Source organism: Camelus ferus, chromosome 10 (genome assembly GCF_009834535.1).
Source record: "Camelus ferus isolate YT-003-E chromosome 10, BCGSAC_Cfer_1.0, whole genome shotgun sequence".
Classification (NCBI taxonomy): domain Eukaryota; kingdom Metazoa; phylum Chordata; class Mammalia; order Artiodactyla; family Camelidae; genus Camelus; species Camelus ferus.
In genome coordinates this window covers 71,314,236-71,332,149 of record NC_045705.1, presented here as the reverse complement: position 1 = coordinate 71,332,149, position 17,914 = coordinate 71,314,236, and the positions used below count along the sequence as shown (strand labels likewise).

The window sequence follows — 17,914 nt, the reverse complement described above, 5'->3', positions numbered from 1 at the left end:
GTCAGCGCCACAGGGAAGAGGGCTAGGGCCACCCTTGGGGGCCTGGATGTGAGTCGGGCTGCCCGTGACGGCGGCACCTGGTCACCTGCCCCACCCCTGCTGGACCCCTTGGGGAATGGCCCCTCCTGGGGACCGGGTGCCCACCTCGCATCTGGACACCCAGAGCGGGCTGCTTTACCGTTCTTCATGTGACAGAAGAACATTTGACAGTCATCAGTTGTGGTAACAGCTGTTTTTTCTTGACCTGTCCTTTAGTTCTACAACAATTATCATTGATTAATTTAATTCATTTAAAAAGAAGACTTTGCTTTCATATTCAAAGATATGAAATACATTTCATGTATGAACCAAGATTTAAACTTAACAAAAACATCACAGCCTGCAGCTCACCCTGTGTCATTGTTTTGAGTTGTGAACAAAGGGGCCGTCCCAGGTCCAAGTCACTCGCGGTGTCCCGGCGCGGCGTGCCAGAGCTGTCCTCCTGAGGAGGTCGGTGTGCGTATCAGGCCGGCTGGGGCCCTGGAGTTTGATGCCTCATCCTCTGTGTGGACGCAGTGCTGGCTGTGACTTCCACACGCAGGATGGAGACTCACCTGCGAGTGCCGACTGGGACGTGGACGATGACAGACTGTGTTTTGGGGGAGGATGTTGATTTTATCCCTGATGTTTGGAATCATTGGTGCGCGGGATAAAAAGCAAACTGGGTTTTTCTTTTTTGTGAATTGAAGTGAAATTCACATAACGTGAAGTGAACCATTTAAAGTGAACAGTTCAGCGGCGTTTGGCACGTTCACTGTGCTGTGCAGTCTCCACCTCTGTCCAGTTCCAGAACGTTTTCATCCCACAAAGGACCCTGGTGTCCAAAAGGAGTCACCCGATCCCCCTGCCCCGCCCCTGGCAAACACTAATCTGCTTTCTATTCCCGTGGGTTTGTCTGTTGTGGACATTTCATAGACACGGAATTGTCCACATGTGGCCCTCTGTATCTGCTTTCATGTGGCAGAAAATCCTCAAGGTTCATCCTGGTTGTAACCTGCGTCAGCATTTCCTTCCCCTCAAAGGCTGAATAATGTTCTGTCATGTGGATGGATCACATTTTTTATCTGTTCTTCCATAATGGGCATGTGGGCTGGTTGTGCCTTTGGCGGCTGTGAACGCTGTATGCAGGTGTGTTTGAGTCCTTGCTTTCGCCTCCTTTGGGGACACGTGTAGGAATGGTAACTGTTTGGTTTAATTATTTGAAGAACGGCCAGACTGCTACCCAGTGGACCCAACTTTAGTGTATTTTTGCTGTATTTAAGTCTCCGTAAGCAGGGCACCCCCGATTGCCTCCCCTGCCCATTGGGCCGCTCCCTCTGCCCGCCCCACCCTCGAGACACCACTGCCCATCCTTCCTCTGCAGAGTTTACTAGAAGGGGGTGTGACTCACCCACGTCTGCGATGCTCACAGGTGGTCCTGGTGAGGGCTCCGTGGGGTGCTGCCTCCCCGTTGCTCTGGGCTCCCTCGTGGCCCACGACCTCCTTCGGCCACTGTCACCTGGAAGGCAGCTGTGGGAGCTCTGAGCACCTGGCCTTGGGCTCTCGGTACTTCTGTTCTGTGTCTTAGTTTTTACCGATTTGCAAAAGTTGAAGGTTTTGAAGTCCATTGCCACTAGGACCCAGAACAACATGACGGCCAGAGTTGGCTCCTAGTTCCCGAGGCAGCCCTGAGCCTTGATCAGCACACGGGCCACAGTGTGGCCCCCGAGGGGCTGGAGAGGGCGAGAGGCTACACCCTTTGCTGTTGCACTGCTTTTGGAGGTGAGTTCACACCTCAGGGTCTTGGTGGGTCAAGCTGGCAATCCTGGTACCCTCTGAATCCGCCATTCCCCGCCACCCCGCCTCACGGTAGGTAGCTGGGGTCCCTCCCAGGTTGTCCCTGGCTCCTTTTTACCTGCAGGTAACACCGTAAACCCCTGTCTTGTTCTGTTAGTTCCAGCAGAATTGCTTCTCTTTTCTCTGGTCTTCGCCTCTCCCTCCCTCCCGTCCTCCTTTCTAATAGCTACTTTTACTTCTTTCTTTCTTTCTTTCTTTCTTTCTTTCTTTCTTTCTTTCTTTCTTTCTTTCTTTCTTTCTTTCTTTCTTTCTTTCTTTCTTTCTTTCTTTCTTTCTTTCTTTTCTTTCTTTTCCTTCTTTCTTTCTTTTCTTTCTTTTCTTTCTTTCTTTTTTTCTTTCCTCTTTTTTATAGAACAGTATTTCTGTCTGGCCTTCTGGGGTTTGACTGTTGGTTGACTCTCAAAAGTGAAAAGTCATTAAGAGGGTTTCCATAACTGTCAGCACGGAGATGTCATTCAGTGCTGGGCTGGGTAGTGTGCCAGGATTACCGGTCCTGGTGGGTGGCGCTGGAGTCGGGTGACCCATTTGAAAGAAGTTGTGCCCACCCACCCACTTGGCAGTTCAGCTCTGAGACCTGGCTTTTAAGGATTTGGGAAAATCGGGGGTTTCAAAGTCCGTTGAGTTGACTCTCTTTTCTGACACATTCCATTTGCATCCATGACTTGCTTGAAGAGTCCTTTGATTTTCCTGGAGTTCCCAGTTGCCTTCCTTTTTCCACTGCACTGTTTACTGTAAACTCGTTACATGTATATACGGGCAGGCCATACATTCTGTCAAGGCCCCCGTTTGTTGTGATAACCTCCTTCCCGGAGCCCTCTGTCCTGCTCCAGACCGCCATCTTTCTGGTCTATGGCCTCCCTTTGTCAGGTGCCGTTTCCTGTTGTTCTCGGTTTTCTCAGTTTAGCAGTGGCGTGCCTCGGTGTGGTTTTCTGTGTATCTGTCCTCCTTTTGGGGCAGTGGGCCCCGTGGATCCATGGGCTGATGCGTCTAGTGTGTTGCAGGCAATGCATGAGTATTATCTCTTACATCTTCAGCCCTGTCCCCTGTCCCCTCTCCCCTCCTCCTCTGGGACTCCAGTCACCAGCGTGTCCCACTGCTGGGTGCTGTGCCCGGGTCTCCGACGTGCCGTTCGGCTCGTCTGTCTCTTCGTCGCACTGCTTCCCTTGACCTGTGTTCGATTTCACTGGTCCTCTCTTCTGTCACGTCTAGTCTGCGTCTGTTGGCTGAGGCTCCTCTGGAGGGAGGTCGTGTCTCCCCTTCCCTGTACTTGGGCTTCTCATCTATGTGCCAGACACGATTTACACAGAGGAGCCGTTTGGACTGCAGTGGGGAAAGGTTCCCCCGAAGGGACTCGCCTTTCCCTCTGTCAGGCACTTAGGGCGGGCTGGCCAGTCTGACCCACACGGGACTTCCACGTGGTTGGGACTGAGGTGGCCACTCAGCCAGTTTCTGTTCAGCCCCAGCCGAGTGTCTTGGGGTTGTAAGCCCCACAATGAGGGGTGTGCACACCTTTTTGTTTTTGTTGTTTTGAATGCCTGTCGCTGGACAGGCTCAGCGAGTCCCTGTTGAGTGTATGAATGAACGGATGAGGCAGGGCCCCAGGATGTGACCTCCCGGAGGCCCTGCCCGGCGGGGGTCAGCTTGCGCCCAGAGGGTGGGCAGCCCTGGGCCTTGTGCGCTGACGCGCTGGCCGGGGCGTCGGTTCTTGCGGCGCGTCCCCGCCTGCCCGCAGCCACTCCCTTTGCACAGACGCTGGGCTTCCCTGGCCGCCTCTGATGGTCTCGCCTTTCCTTCCTGTCTTTTCGCGCCGCCTCATGCGGCCCTCCCTCGCGTTCTTGGATCTTGTTCCAGTGTTCTTTCCTTGGCCGTTGTTGTTATTAACTATGTCTTAGAGCCCTCTTTTTTTTTTTCAGTTGAAGTATAGTCAATTTCATTGTATCAATTTCTTTTTTCTTAAAACACCTTCGTTATGGTATGATTCCTACACAGTAAAGTACACGTTTATCAGATGTGCAGTTTGATAAATTCAGATGGTGCCCGTTTCTGGAAACTGCCATGTGGGGAGCGCTATCTTGTTTTCTCATCCTTTTTGTGGATTTTTTCTTTCCTAGATGAAGCAACTCATTAAACCCTGGTAAATCAATGAACTAAACAGTAAAATAATTTAAAAATACTTCTATCTGTTTCTACCAGGTCAGTTCTTGGACTTCCTTCCTGGGTTTCTCTGGGCGGGGGAGGGGGGTGTCTCCTGCTCGGAGCGTGGTGTGTCTGGTGGGGGCAGGTGGATGGCACGGACTGGGCCTTAGGCCTGTCAGAACAGGAGGAGCAGGGCAGCCTCCTGCCCCTGTGGTACTGGGTTTGTCCCTGGCTGTGTCTCAGTCTTGGCTTGGAGGGAGGGGATGCTGACCCAGGCTGTCCCCACACCCATGCCCTCAGTAAGTGCCCCATCTGTTGTTGCAGCCCCCCAATGCCTCCTGGCTGACACTCCTGGAGCCCCCCTGGGGTGACCGGCCCTGTCCTCCCCCACCTGCTGCCTCCTGGCTGACACTCCTGGAGCCCCCTGGGGTGACCGGCCCTTTCCCCCCCATGCCTCCTGGCTGACACTCCTGGAGCCCCCTGGGGTGACCGGCCCTTTCCCCCCCATGCCTCCTGGCTGACACTCCTGGAGCCCCCTGGGGTGACCGGCCCTGTCCCCCCCCACCTGCTGCCTCCTGGCTGACACTCCTGGAGCCCCTTGGGGAGACTGGCCCTGTCCCCCCCATGCCTCCTGGCTGACACTCCTGGAGCCCCCCTGGGGTGACCGGCCCTGTCCTCCCCCACCTGCTGCCTCCTGGCTGACACTCCTGGAGCCCCCCTAGGGTGACCGGCCCTGTCCCCCCCCACCTGCTCTTCCTTCTGGACATTTCTGGAGTGCTGGGAGGCTTCTCCTTTCCACCACTGGGCTCTCTCTTTACATCCAGAGTGAGGTCGATAGGAGGCAAACACAGGGACCTGAGTCCTTCCAGCCAGCAGGACCCTGGCAGCCCCTCCGGGTACTGGCTGGCAGCCCAGACCCCCTCCCAGGACCCCCCATCCCCAGGCATCTGTCCCTGCCCACTCCTTCCCCAGAACTCCGCCCAGCTCTGCTGCCTCCTCCATCACCTGGGCCAGCGCAGTGCTCCTGGGATTGGCCCTCCTCCCTCCAGCCTCCCCTTACAACTCATCACCCGTCTCCACTGGAGATGGCTTCTGAACACGCGCCTTGGTGTGGTGGCTTGGGAAACGCTTCCAGGCACCTCCTGGCCACAGATGATCCTAACCCTAACTGTTTGCAGAAGCCATGTCAGCCTCTAGTGGGGTGGGGGGTCTGCCCCGTTACTGTGCCCCGAGGCCTCGGTGTCGGGCATCCTTCTGGTGTCCAGCAGGTGCCCAGCGTCTCGCCCTTCTCAGTGTTGGCCTCGGGAGCCTGGCCTCACGCCTCTAGGGGGAGGAGGGTTTGTGTCTCGGGATTGCTTCTGCCCCTCCCCCCACCCCCCCGGCCGGGTCCCGGCACGCGAGGTCTCCATCCCCGGACTTTAGTTGGTGTTCCCATCAGCATTTGCCAACTGGGTGCAGAGCTGGGCCGGAGCTTGTCTTTTGGCGGGAGGGGCAGGTGTGAATGGTCATCTGCTGATTTTCAGGGGGCTCTGGGCCTGGAAGCACTTGGGACCCTGTAGGCTGCCTTTGGGCCATAGGGAGAGGGTGCCTGGTGCGGCTGGCCCCTCCCTGGAGACCCCCCGGCTGTGCTGTGCTGAGGGCTAGAACCCTGCCGCCCACCTCCAGCTGGGCCTTTCCATGGGTGCAGTCCCAGGCTGCCCCTGGAGAGGGAGGAAGTGCAGGAGCTCAGGACTGAGATGTGTGTGTGTGTGTGTGTGTGTGTGTAGGGGGGGTCTCATTTAGCCTTTACCAGCATCAGGAGAGGGTGTTGGGACACCCCTGAAGCTGCAGGGGACAACCAAACCCCTGCTACAGGGACAGGGAGCCAGGCTGAGAAGTCTGGGGAGACCACAGGCATCCGTGCCCACTGCTGGCCAAATACAGTGGGCTCAGCCTGGGAAGGGCCTTCGGGGACCAGAATAGCGCCCTGAGCCATTTAAGTGGCACAGAATGGCCAAGGAGGCAGGAAGGGCTCCCGGGGATGAGTGGGGAGCGACCCCCCATGGCCTTTTCCTCCTCCGGCTCCGGGGCTGCCCCCGGGTTTCCATCCCTCCAGCGCAGGGGACAGCAGTCCCCTAGTCGTGTTTGGGTGCTGTGCGTGGGGAGGGCAGGGAGCCCAGCAGAGGCGGCTGAGCGGCTGCAGTGCGTGTGAAATATTTCAGGGCTTAATTAATTTAATTTGAGAGGTTCCTTTTCAGAGCGCGAACAGTTGTCTCCCAAGAGACACGCGCCGCCGCCTCCCCCTCCTGCCTGCCTGGCGCTGGTGGGCGAAGGAAACAGCACGATCTATATTGAGAGTGATCCGTGACGGGGTGCGTGGCCGCGCCGCGGGCTCGCCCTCCCTGTTGCCTGCCCCGGAGTCCTCCCATCAGGGCCCCCTTCCCAACCCCTGAAAGAGAGGGCTGTGCGGTGTGGGGGGTCCCAGGGAATTGCGGTCGGCAGGGCCTCCATGGAGCCCTGAAATGTGGGCGCAGGCTGGGTGGATGAGGCCCAGAAGGCTGCTGCACAAAGCTGGGGGCTGGGGCCCGGGCCTCCCCCACCCTGCAACCACTCCCACAACCGGGGAGGAGGAGGGCTTTGAGGGGCGTGGAGCCCCAGGAGGAGAGGCTGAGAGACCCGGGGTGCCAGCTCAGCCCAGGGTGGGGGTGGGGGTGGGGGTGGGGGTGGGCGTGAGCAGAAAAGGAGAAAAGGAGGGTGCGCAGGGAGGGCAGGCCAGGGCTGTAATGAGGGGGGAGCGAGCGCGCTTTGATGTCCACAGCAGCTTCAAAGAGGCTGCCGCCTCCTGCGCCGTGTCTGAGTCGCGGAGGAGGCCCGAGGCACACGGGCCCAGGCGTGTTTGAAGTAGGCCCTGCTGGGCCTGCGCGCCCCCTCCGCTGGACTGGGGAGCCTGGGCTGGTGGGGGGTTGCTCCCCAAACCCGGGAACCAAATCCCCATTCAAGCTGCTCCCTTCCCTGGCTCCTCCGCCTGAGAAGTGGGACTTTGAAGCCAGACATGAAGGGGGCAGCTGCTGAGGGCGGCCCCTACACATACATCCTTCTAGACCTGCGTGTCTGTCCAGTCTGAGGAGCTTCCTGGGGCCAGAGGGCCCAGGTAGAGCCCTGCCCCACTGCTGGCCTTGGGAAGAGGGAGCCTGTGGCCATTCTTCATTTATTCTCGGGGCAGATACCCAGGGAAGGTGGGGCCTACGCTCCCGGAACCCCCCAGGCTAACCACGGGTCCCTGGCTCTCGGGGACTGGGCTGCTGGGTGGCAACTAAAGTCAGGCAGGTTGGAGAGGACGCTGGCAGCCTGGGGTGGGGTGGGGCGGCTGCATGTTGTGGCTTGTCCTCAGTTTGAGCCCCCGGTGCCCGACCCAGCAACGTGGATCCTACCCCAGCATGGTCTCCCTACGAGGGCCTTGGAGGCGGTACTGGGCCCCAAGATGGAAGACCTGAGAGTCCCCCAGCCCTCACTGTGGATGGGGGTGCAGGGTAGATCCCAGAGGCCTCCCTGGGCACAAGCCTTGGAGACTGGAGTGGGCAGAGGGGTGAGGGTCCCTCCCAGCCCAGCTCCCCCTGGGCCTTGCCCCGTCCCTCCCAGCCTGCGCTGCCCCCCCCCCACTGGAGCCACACGTGGGGTACTCTCTGCAGAGGTGGGAGCTCCTGCAGCACCGTCCCATCCGATGGTTGGAGGGAGGTGTTCTCTCACTGCTGAGGGCCCTTCTGTGGGCCAGAGACTAGGGAGGCCCTGTGCTGGGCGCGGACAGTGCTCAGCGTCCAGGCGCTGGAACCCGGGCAGCATCTCCTGCGGACCGGGTAATGTGCAAGAGGCCTTGTGGAGGGGTGTGCATGCCACTGGTGTCCTGAGTTTCCAGGTCACCGCTGTGCCACGCCAGATACGGTGCAGGCAGGCCTCCTGCAGGGCCCAGGGAAGGGCAGGGGTGTGGCCGGAGGAAGTGCCCCAGGAGTGCTGACAAGTGGCTTCCAAGGGCACCCTTCTCTGGTGTCTCACCAGCTCCAGTGTGACCTGGAGCAAGTCACCTGCTGTCCCTGGGTGGGGGTGGGACTCCCCCCGCACCTGCCCGCCAGACACCTGCACTGGCTCCTGTCCATGGTGCTGAAAGGAGTTCTGGGTGTCATGGGCTTGGCCGCTGCCCCTCCTGCAGCCCTGGGAAACTGCAGGCGGGCATTCCCTCCAGCGTCTCTCTTTGCGCCACTCACCTTCGACTCCCCAAACCTGTACCGAGGGGGTGATGGGGATGGAGCCTGTGCCTACACCAGCTGGGGAAGCCCCACCTGCAGGGTTGGACGTGGGGAGGCCTCACCCTGACGCCTTGGGCAGGGGCAGTGGAATGGGCCTCGGGGTCTTGCAGGCCTTGCCCAGCCTTGGTCTTCCCTTCTGAGAATGGGAGTGAGGCTGCTGTGAGGGTCAGGGTTCATGTGGACCACACTTGGGAGCCTTAATTCTGACCAGATGTGGTGTTGCTGGAACAGGTGGCCACATCCGGGCCTGACCATGTGCCGCAGCCCACCCGATCCCAGGGCTTCAGCCATGCTCCAGGCTGCCTGGGTCTGCAGCCCACGGGGCCCCTCCCCCCACCCATGCCTGGTGCCGGTAGGGCGGTGGTGAGAGCCAGCCAGGTGTGCTTTTGTGGGCTCTTACAGAGGCAGCAGAACCCGCCTCGCCCCCAAACCCTGTCCTAACAGCTCCAGGCTGATGCTGGGTCAAGAGGCCCCGAGGGTGCCCAAGTCCTGTTGAGGGCTGCCCTTCTGGCCAGACACAGGTGCTTCTGCTGAGTGCGTGAGGGTGCAGGGAGAGGCTCACATTACAGTGCGTGATCAGGCTTACAGAGAGTCCTCTGGCAGGGACGAGACCCTCTGTGAAGAGAGGAGACTTCAGGTACATATGGGAAGGGACCCTGCACAGTCCCTGGGGCCCCACCCCCACTGCCACAGCCGTAGTCGCTAGAGCAACAGAATCTCATGTCAACTCTGGGGCCCGGGAGTCTGCGAGTGGGTCTCCTGAGGGCTCCGAGGGAGGGTCAGCTCCGAGCCCCTGCCCCGCCTCTGTGGCTTCTGGTTGTTCCAGACCCAACACCCCGGCCTCTGCCTCCGTCCTCACGTGGTGTCTCCCTCTGTCTTTGTCACTGGAATTAGGACCACCCTGCATGCATCGTGAGGTCCACAAGTACCTCTGCAAAGGCCCTTTCCCCAGATACGACCCCGCTCGTGGGTGCCCGGCACTGACACGTGGACCATCTTCCTGAGCTGCTGTCCACCCCTAGATGCCCCACTTGTGGTCTGGGGCCCCAAGTGGATCCCACATCGTCCCGTTTTGCACTGTGGCTTCCTGCCCGTGGACTCAGGGGCTGCTCGCTGGCTGCCGGGAGCCCTTGGCCATCACCTGGAGCTGGTCCTGCAAGATGAGGGAGGAGACTCTTCCTAAAAGTCCTCCTCCCCACAGTGTCCATGGGTACTCCCAGCTCTGGGGGAGGCCGAGTGTGGGGGTGATGGTAGGAGAGCCAGGTGGGCACCAGGGGTGTCCTAACCGTTGCCCTGGTGGGGTGGCCTCCAGCCCATCCTTGGGATCCCCTACCCACCCAGGCAGACCGTGGAGGGGGCTGTGTCAGAGAAAGAGATGGGGTCCATGTGGGAGATGGAGGACAGGGTGAGGAGTCCCTTTTTCTCAGTGGACACCCTGTGGCAAGAGCTTTCCCGGCGTTTAGAAGAGAAGGATGCAGCCGCTCCCCCCAACACACCCAGGACGAGGGACTGCCGCACAACACCCACTCCAACCACCAGCACCCTCCAGCTCCCAACCTGGCTGGGCCAGGAGCCACTCAGCCCTGGGAGCCGGGCAGGCCCTTGGTCCCCCTAGCAATGGCGGGAGTGGACCAGCAGGTGGGGGGTGGAGACAGACGAGGGGCGGGGCTCTGGCCCCAGGGCTCCCTCCACGTAGGCTGTCTGGGAGAGGTGGTCCCTCTTCCGCCTCCAGAGTTTCGCAGGCAGCTCCTGCTGTCTGATGGGGCTGGGCGGGGGTTGGGGTGGGGTTACTTTTCTTGCTCCCACAGGTGAGGAGACCCAGGCTTGTGGGGGTGAGAGGTGGTTTTTATTTGAAGGCAGCGGCCGGGACTGCCAGGCCCATCTGCTGCTGACCATGTGCTCAGCTCGTGGTAGCCGCCGGTCCCGGGTGCTCCTCTGAAGCCTGGCAGTTGGAGGACTGAGTTGTCTGATATCTTTTGCTGCAGAATGAGCTGCCCCAAGGCATAGTGGCTCCAGACAGCAAGCATTCTCTCATCGCTCACAGAGGAAGGTGTCCGGGGCAGCCGAGCTGGGTGCTCGGGGCTTGGGGTATAGGTTGAGGCTGCATCGGGGGCTCGACTGGGGCTGGGCCCTGCTCCTAGACTCGCTCGTGCAGTCGGCCGGAGGCCTCAGTTCCTTGTAGTGTGGCTGTCACACAAGGACTGCGGCAGCTGGGCTCCGCAGTGCAGTGATCCTGGGACAGGGCCCGAATGGAGGCTGTGCTCTTGTTATCACCTGACCTTGGAGAAACGGGTCTGTCCTTTGTGCCACGTCCCACTGGCCACACAGTCCAGCCTCGGTGCAGCTGGGGTTGGGGGGACCACACTGCCAGGGGTGGCTTCCAAGAGGCAGGAGCCACCAGGCTGTTTTCCTGCAGTCAGGAGCAGCAGGGTGATGGGGCGCAGGAAGGGCCTGCCTGGGAGACCAGGTGCAGCTGAGAACACTGCAAACACTCATCCTCTGGTGAGCGAGGCCTGTGTCTCCTTCCTCATCACTCCTTCCAAGATGGACCCCGGGGGGCTGGGGGAGAGGCCTCTGCTATCTCCCAAATCGGCCCTTGGGAAGCCTCCTCAGGCCAGCTGGTCCTGGGGTCTCATCACCTGTGGCTGCCGTCTGGACCTGTCTGGCTGCACAAGCTTCCATCTGGGCCTTGGGCCTACGAAGAACCCATGTCCCTGCCTTAGTTCTGCCCCCAGAACTGCCCACCCTCTCTTGGCATTGCAAGGGCACGTGTAGGTGCTCCTGACGGCAAGCTGGGGTCTTCAGGCTGGCGTGGGGTTGTGCGGTGTGTGGGGACAGTGGCCAGGGCAGGACTGTGGGGCTGCAGGAGCAGCTGAGACCACCCTGCTGGCGGGAGCTTCCTTCACGGAGGCCCCTGAGTAGCCCTTGGGTTCAGAGCCTGGGAAGCCGTGGTCCCAGGGATAGCCAAGGGCAGTCTGCAAGCCCTCAGCAGGACGCTGCCCTGATGCCAGAAAACGTGTCCCTTCCTCAGCTGGGGACTCAGCCGCATTCCTGCCCCTACCAGCCCTCTGAGGCTTCTCCCAGTGCCTGCAGTGGGCAGTCCGGTCAGGAGGCAGGGCTGGCTCAGGGTGGCCAGCTTTGCTGACTCACTTTTCCAAGAGCCAGTGTGGTGCTACTTCCTCATCCTTGTCCAGGGAGGGCCCAGGCAGGAGGGGTGACAAGGGGCTGCCCTGTTCTGTCCACCCCAGGAAAGCAGTGTCTCCCTGTCACACCCCTGGGAGCACAGCCCCACAGTGAGGTGGGTCGAGGTGGTGGAAAGTGGGTCACTGTTAGCTGTGCTTGTGGCCCTGGGGAGCTGGCCGTGTGCTCCACAGAGGTTACTGGTGGGGGAGGAGGGTCACTCGCCCACCCCAGGCGTCAGTGACCCTCGGAGTGGCCCTGCGGGCATCAGTGGCTGAATGCTGGTGTCTCCTGTGGAGCTGAGAGGGGCCCCGGGGTCGGGGGGGGGGGGGGTCTGGGCAGGCTGCCCTGCTCCTCCTCCTGGCTCAGCAGGAGCCTGCGGGGCGGGTGGAGCTGTCAGGTGACTCAGAGCTGGGGCTGTGGCGCATCCAGCCAACCTCCCCCCCCCCCAACCTGGAGAGGGTGCTGTTGTCAGGTCTGCGGCCCCCAGCGCGCTGCACGCAGGGAGGCTGATGTGAGCACACTGACGGGGGACTTCCAGTGAGCAGGTGTGTCCCTGTCTCCTGTCTCCTGTCTCCCAAAGGCCTGGGATAGTCGGAGGCCAGGCCCTGTACCACGGCACTGGCGCTGTCAGCACCACGGACAGCAGCTGCCCTGCGCCGCTGCAGTCAGCGCTGAGCTGCGGCACTCAGGGTTCTAGTTCACAGAACACCTCCCGTGCCCTCCCCGCCCCTCCCCGGAGCCACGGCGCTGTGGGTCGGCACTGGTGCCCCTCCCCCTCCCCCAGAGCCTCGTGACCGCTCCCGACCCACGTCCTCTGGGCTGGCCTTGCGGGACACAAGCTGACTCCTGTCTTTTCTCTGAACTTTCACCCTCTTCCAGGGACACGTGGCAGCAGCCAGAGGGGTCCACAAGGTGGGCCCTGAGGCCTATGATCCCAGGGGTGGGGTGGGCAGGAGGGAGCCTGCCCTGACGCCTGAAGTTGACGCGTGGGCGGGATGGAGATGGGGGAGGAGGAAGCACAGTCTCGCCTTCAGTCGGGAACTCTGGGCTCTGGAGAGCTGACTCCACGAGGGGGGGCCCAGGCGTGCGGCTGGGGAGGGAGAGCGCAGGGCCCGGCCAGGGGACGGGCTGGGGCAGGTCCTCCTCCCCTGGTGGAGCCCCAGGGCGCTGTGCATGGGGCCGCGGCGGCGGCGGCGGTGGGGGGGGGGGGCGGTGGAGGGGCAGGCCAAGTCAGGAGTGAGCAGGGGCCCAGGCTTCCTCCATTCTCCCGGTAGCCCCCGCCCTGGGGGGCCATCTCTCTTCCCTCAGCTGCCTCCACTCCCCAGGGAGGGGTGCTCATGGTGGCAGCATGATGTAGATCTGGTGACTTAAATGGCTTCCCTCCCTTTGGTTTGCCCTGTTGGAGTTGTGTGCACCCCTAGCGAGCGCATTGCTTCACGGGCTCTGCCAGCAGGGTGCCAGCGGACAGACCCAGGCGCCAGGCTCTGCCCGTGGGGCCTGTGTTGCTGAGGTTACAAGGCTGGTCGGCGGCATGGGGGCACCGGCTAGGGTGACCACACACGGGACCTGTGTGTGGTGTGTGTGCAATGGCGTGTGCACCCCTCTTGAGCCCTGGGTTCCCATCCGCAGAGGCTCCTGGGCCGGCAACTAGTGGACGGGGCTGAGGACGCAGCCGCTGAGCGCTGGCTGGTGGTGCTGGGACTGAAGCTGTGAGACACCCCTGCCGGGGGAGGCTTGAGGTCACTTTGCTGTGATGTCACTTGGTCCAACTTGAGCCTTTTCCTCTGGGGGTGGGATACAGGTCAGCCTCAGAGAAAGAAGACGCCTGAGCGGAGGGGGTTGGTGGAGGGGATGCAGACCCAGAAGCCCTCCCACCAGACACCTGCTAAGTGTGGCCCCCAGGCCTTGAGAATCTTCTCCCACCTAGTTGAAGGGCAGCTGGGTTTGAGGGGAAGGCCCAGGGGTGATGGGGACCCTCGGGCCATCTTCAGGGGCCAGAAGTGTGGGAGCTGCACCCTAATTCTGGTCTTGGGGAGGCGCCGGCCCATAAGATGTCTCCCTCCTGGGAGGGAGGTCACAGTGCCCTCCACCATCCAGGGGCTCGGACGGGGTGGACAGCGTATGGGCTGGGAGTGTGTGTCGGGGTGGCATCCGAGATGGAAACTGACAGAAGAATGTCACTGAGAGGAGCAGGACCTCTCTTGTCCCAGCCCCCCGTAGCAGCCACGTGAGGGGCCGTGGGAGAAGGCCTGGGTGCGCAGGACGCTCACGGGGAGGCGTGGGCTGGGCTTGGGATGCTGAGGGGCCAGCTAGGGGGCTCATGACCCGATGGCCACAGGCAATAGGGCAGGGGCCCTACAGGCAGGACCTTCCCAAGCATGCTTGAGGGAGGCTGTGCGGTGGCCTGGCACCTGGAGACAGGCCTCAGGGCGGCTCTGAGCTCAGGACGAAGGATGGAGGGCAGGCCCCCTGGGGGGCTGAGCTGCCGTCCCCGAGACTGAAGGGCTCAGAGCAGATGGCGGCGGGGGTACCCGGGGTCCCCACATGTGAGGCTGGGGGCAGCGGGCCTCGGCTGGGCCGCCCTGAGAGGCCAGAAGCTCGGTACTTGGGGAGGGAAACAGCGCTGGTGGCTGGAGTGCAGTCTGAGGCAGTGACCCCACTGTGTCTGTAGGGAGGGGTGTCCCCCACTGCCCCACCACCCACCACCCTTCAGCCTCCACTGCCCTGCTGAGTTCCGGGGCTGGAGCCCTGGCGGAGAGGGTCCCCTGCCCTGCCACTCCTCCCTGCCCACCCTGTCCTGCCCCAGCGGCAGTCTGAGTCATGGGGTCCCAGGCTCCCTCTCGGGGTTCCCCACAGAGTGGTGCCCAGTCCTCTGAGCTGGCAGTCCCAGGGTGCAGAGCCCTCCAGCAGGTCTTTTCCAGAGGAGAATGACAAGAGAGCTGGGGTGTGTGGCATCTGCCCAGGACCACCGCCCCCAACTTTGGCCCCACAGGCCTCTCAGGCCACCTCTCGTGTTGGGACCCCTGCAGGCCTGCAAGTCTCCACCCTCCCCTTCCCCACCACTCCTAGGCTGCCTGGGGGCTCTGGCCTCCTTCCTCTGACCACACTGGTGCCATAGGTTTGAAGGCTGGCCAGGCCGGTGGGCAGGAGGGCTGGGCACTGCCTGCAGAGAACTGCTGAGCTGAGCCCGGGAGCCCCCTGCCTACCAGCTCTCTGGCGGCCCAGCCACTGGCGGAGGGGCAAGGGTGCTGGGGGGAGCCCTGCCCGCAGCCCAGGTAGGGGAAGGGTTGCACACTCTTTGGGCGCCTGGGTCCGGGTGCAGGGTCTGCTCTCAGGTACCAGTTCCTGGTAAGGGGCCGCTCCACGCTGAGGAGCTGCGTGCTTATGCCTGAGCCTGGGGTGCAGTGGGGCGCCCCTGAGTGGGCTCAGCGCCCTCTGGCTTCCGTCGCCTGGGCGGGACTGGCTCTGCTCCCTCTGCAATTATCTGTGACACTGTATACTTCCCTTCTCTTGATGTGTGCCTATATTTGCTGTGAAGACAATAATTAGAGATAAAATCACAATTGGAAAATGAGCCTGAGCGTTCGAAGGGTGGGGTGATTAGGGAGGCCGTAAGGCTCCCCAGCAGGAGGGCTCCCGATAGCCCGCTCTCCACTCCCTGCCTCCAGGGAAGCGGCGGGGCTGGAACCCGAACTTCCCACCCCAGCACACCCAGGGTGGCAGGGAAGCTTCACCAAGGAGGGGTGCCTCCATGCTGGGCTTTGAGTGGTGTGTAAGAGTCTGTGGGCAGAGGACTTTCAGGGACAGCGGCAGCAAGCAGAGAAAGACGAAGGCTGAGAGGGAGCCACCAGGGCTCTAGGACGAGGCCTAGAGTAGCTCCTGCCCCCCTGCCGTGCGCCGTGGCCGGGGCCCCAGCCCACAGGCCTGCAGGCAGCTGGCTGTGGTGGGCCCATGCCTGACGGCACGAGGCTCATCCAGGGCACCTCCTGCCCTGCTTCTCTGTCCTCTGGGGCTTTCTGAGCAGCCGTGCACCAGCTGGTTCATGGAGCCACCGAGCTTCCTCGTATGCGAAGTGAGGGTGGTAACAGTCCCCCACGTCACACGGCCCCCGGGGCGCAGTCTGCAGTTTGGCTGTCATTATTATCGGTGACGGTGACAGTGACAGCAGCCATTTAATTGCCCAAGAGTCACCTGTGTCACTGTTGGAGGCTCACTTCCTTTCCTTCTGGAAGCAGGACCACGTTTCTCCCCACACACTGCGGCTCCCGCCCCCCGAGGACACGCTTGCAAGGGTGTGTATTCACCGGTGTGCGGCATGCGCGCCGAGTTGTGAGGCTCACCCGTGGGGCGTTTCTGGGCCGTTGGTGTCTCCCCGGGAGCCCCCGCCTGCTCTGTTTGCGTCTGGTCCGGCGTCTGTCCTGCGTGTTGGAGACCTGCAGGAGCTCGTGCCCCAGGGAGCGGCTTTGCCACCCATTGGTGCTGATCCTCATTGCTCTGTGGCCTCAGCTGTCTGCGGGGCTCACCCGACAGAAGTCTGCCTTCAATGCTGCGCTACCCCTGCTGGCGTCCGTGTCTGGGCCAAGACCCACCTCATGTGGGGAGGGCGGGGTCGGTGCCAGCTGTCCTGGAGGCTGTGGAGTCCCCGTGCCTCCGCTCTGAGTTACAGGGGCTGGTGCAGTTCCCCGGGCCTCCTTTGCTCTCCCCCTGACTTGGAATCACAGGGCTTGTGCGCCAGATCAAAGGCAGCTGGCAAGAGGCCCCAGGAGCCCACAGTCCTTCCCGGGCAGAAGACGGGACGCAGTGGGCTCACCTGCAGCGCCTCTGTCCTTCCCGGAGCCCGGGGCTTCCGGCTTCCACCAGGCCTGGCCCCTAGCCCTCGTCCCTCTCTTGCCCCTGTGGGCGCACTGGTGAGCTCACTGGCCCACAGGGTGAGGCTGCGGCTGCAGGGCTGCTGAGGGGCCCTGGTTGAGCTGAGGATGGGCAGTGCTGGGGAGGAGGTGGGACTGAACTTGTGAGGCACCCAGACGGACGGCCAGACACAGAGATGCGCGGCCCCCTGGGAACATGTTTTCAGTGTACGTAGCAAAGAACTCATTTCCCATATAAAGCAAAAGGTTCTGTAGACGGATAAGAACCAGCCCCACAGCAGTGGTCAGTGACCATGAGACGCTGTCAAGGTCGCAGTTAAAGCAGCAATGACAGGGTTGGCAGAGCGTGAATGAGACAGAGTGGGCGTCCCGTGATCCACGCCCCTCAAAACCCTCAAAACCCAGCAGAAGCTGCAGTGCTGTGGGGAGCGGGTTGGCCTACAAGGGGCTATGTCCCAGCCTCCCAGTGCTGGACACAGCCCCAGCCATGGCACTCACCTCCATGCCCGTCGGGGAGCACAGGTCACCTCAGAGAGCATCAGGGTAGGGCCCAGGTGCTGGAAGGGGATGCAGGGCATATCGGCCATGGAGGGTCTGGCGCAGGGTGGAGGGCAGCTGGTGGCGGGTGGGCTAGGTTGGAAGAGGCGCTCCTGAGGCTCTGGCAGCATCCCAGCCGGGGGCAGGGGAGGCCCCCAGCTGTGCGCAAGAGGCCAGGGGCAGCGACCAGGACCCCGGGGCCCTGAAGTGTGGTGGTGACCACAGGTAGCATCCTGTCCTGCGGGGGGTCTGGGGAGGAGGGCCGCAGGGCTGCAGCTGCCCAGCGGGTGGCCTTGGGCCTGTCCTGGTGTCCTGGGGAGAGCAGTGAGCTGGACACAGGCATGGGGGCACCTCTGTCTAAGGGTCAACAGGCCAAAAGGAGGGTGACGGGTGCAGGTGGCAGGAGAGCGGAGGCTGCAGTATGGGGTGGGGAGGCCGTGTGAGATCTTGAGGGGCCCGGCAGGGCGTGGCCCTAGACCTGCTGAGGGTGCCAGGGCTGCAGCTGAACGTCTGGGGAAGGGACACTAGGTGTCACTGGCCTAGGAGCAAGGGCTGGAGGAGGCGGCAGAGGGCCGATCCTGTGGGAGATGTGGTGTGGGGCAAAGTGATGTCGGATACAACTTCTGGGCAGTGATCGAAGAGCATAGGAGGGCAGACGGTGGCCGTGGGGTCTGGCTCAAGACAGTCTGGGCGGGGTCGGGGGGGTGCTGGGTCCTGACGCCGAGGGAGGGGCCTGGGTTGGGTGTGGGCGGGGTCTCTGCTGGTCAGGGCCTGGGCTGTGGCCCGGACGTGTCTGAGGTTCCCTCTCTCGACCCCAGGCCTCGTGAAGCTGGGGATTCACTGTGTCACGTGCCAGAAGGTGGCCGTCAAGATTGTCAACCGGGAGAAGCTCAGCGAGTCTGTCCTGATGAAGGTGAGCCGGGAGCGGGCCTGTGGGCGGGGCCGAGAGCAGCGGGGCGGGCTTGGGGCGTGACCGAGAGCCGCGGGGCGGGCATGCGGGCGGGGCCAAGGACAGTGGGTCGGGCCTGTGGGCGG

At 62.1% G+C, this 17,914-nt stretch overlaps 1 protein-coding gene across 27 annotated transcripts in view; it reads left to right on the top strand.

Moving 5' to 3' along the window:
* Window positions 1–17,914, top strand: part of BRSK2 (BR serine/threonine kinase 2) — a 61,091-nt gene that overhangs the window by 20,369 nt on the left and 22,808 nt on the right. For 26 of the 27 annotated variants that reach the window (XR_004323494.1, XR_004323498.1, XR_004323497.1 and 23 more), the window contains exon 2: window positions 17,698–17,792. Coding sequence is in view for 19 of the 27 variants with exons in the window: in XM_032490249.1 (XP_032346140.1) it covers window positions 17,698–17,792 (95 nt within the window). In the remaining 8 variants the exon portion in view is untranslated. Of the gene's footprint in view, window positions 1–15,578; window positions 16,550–17,697; window positions 17,793–17,914 lie in introns of those variants that run through there. The other variant, XM_032490241.1, reaches the window with a different exon arrangement.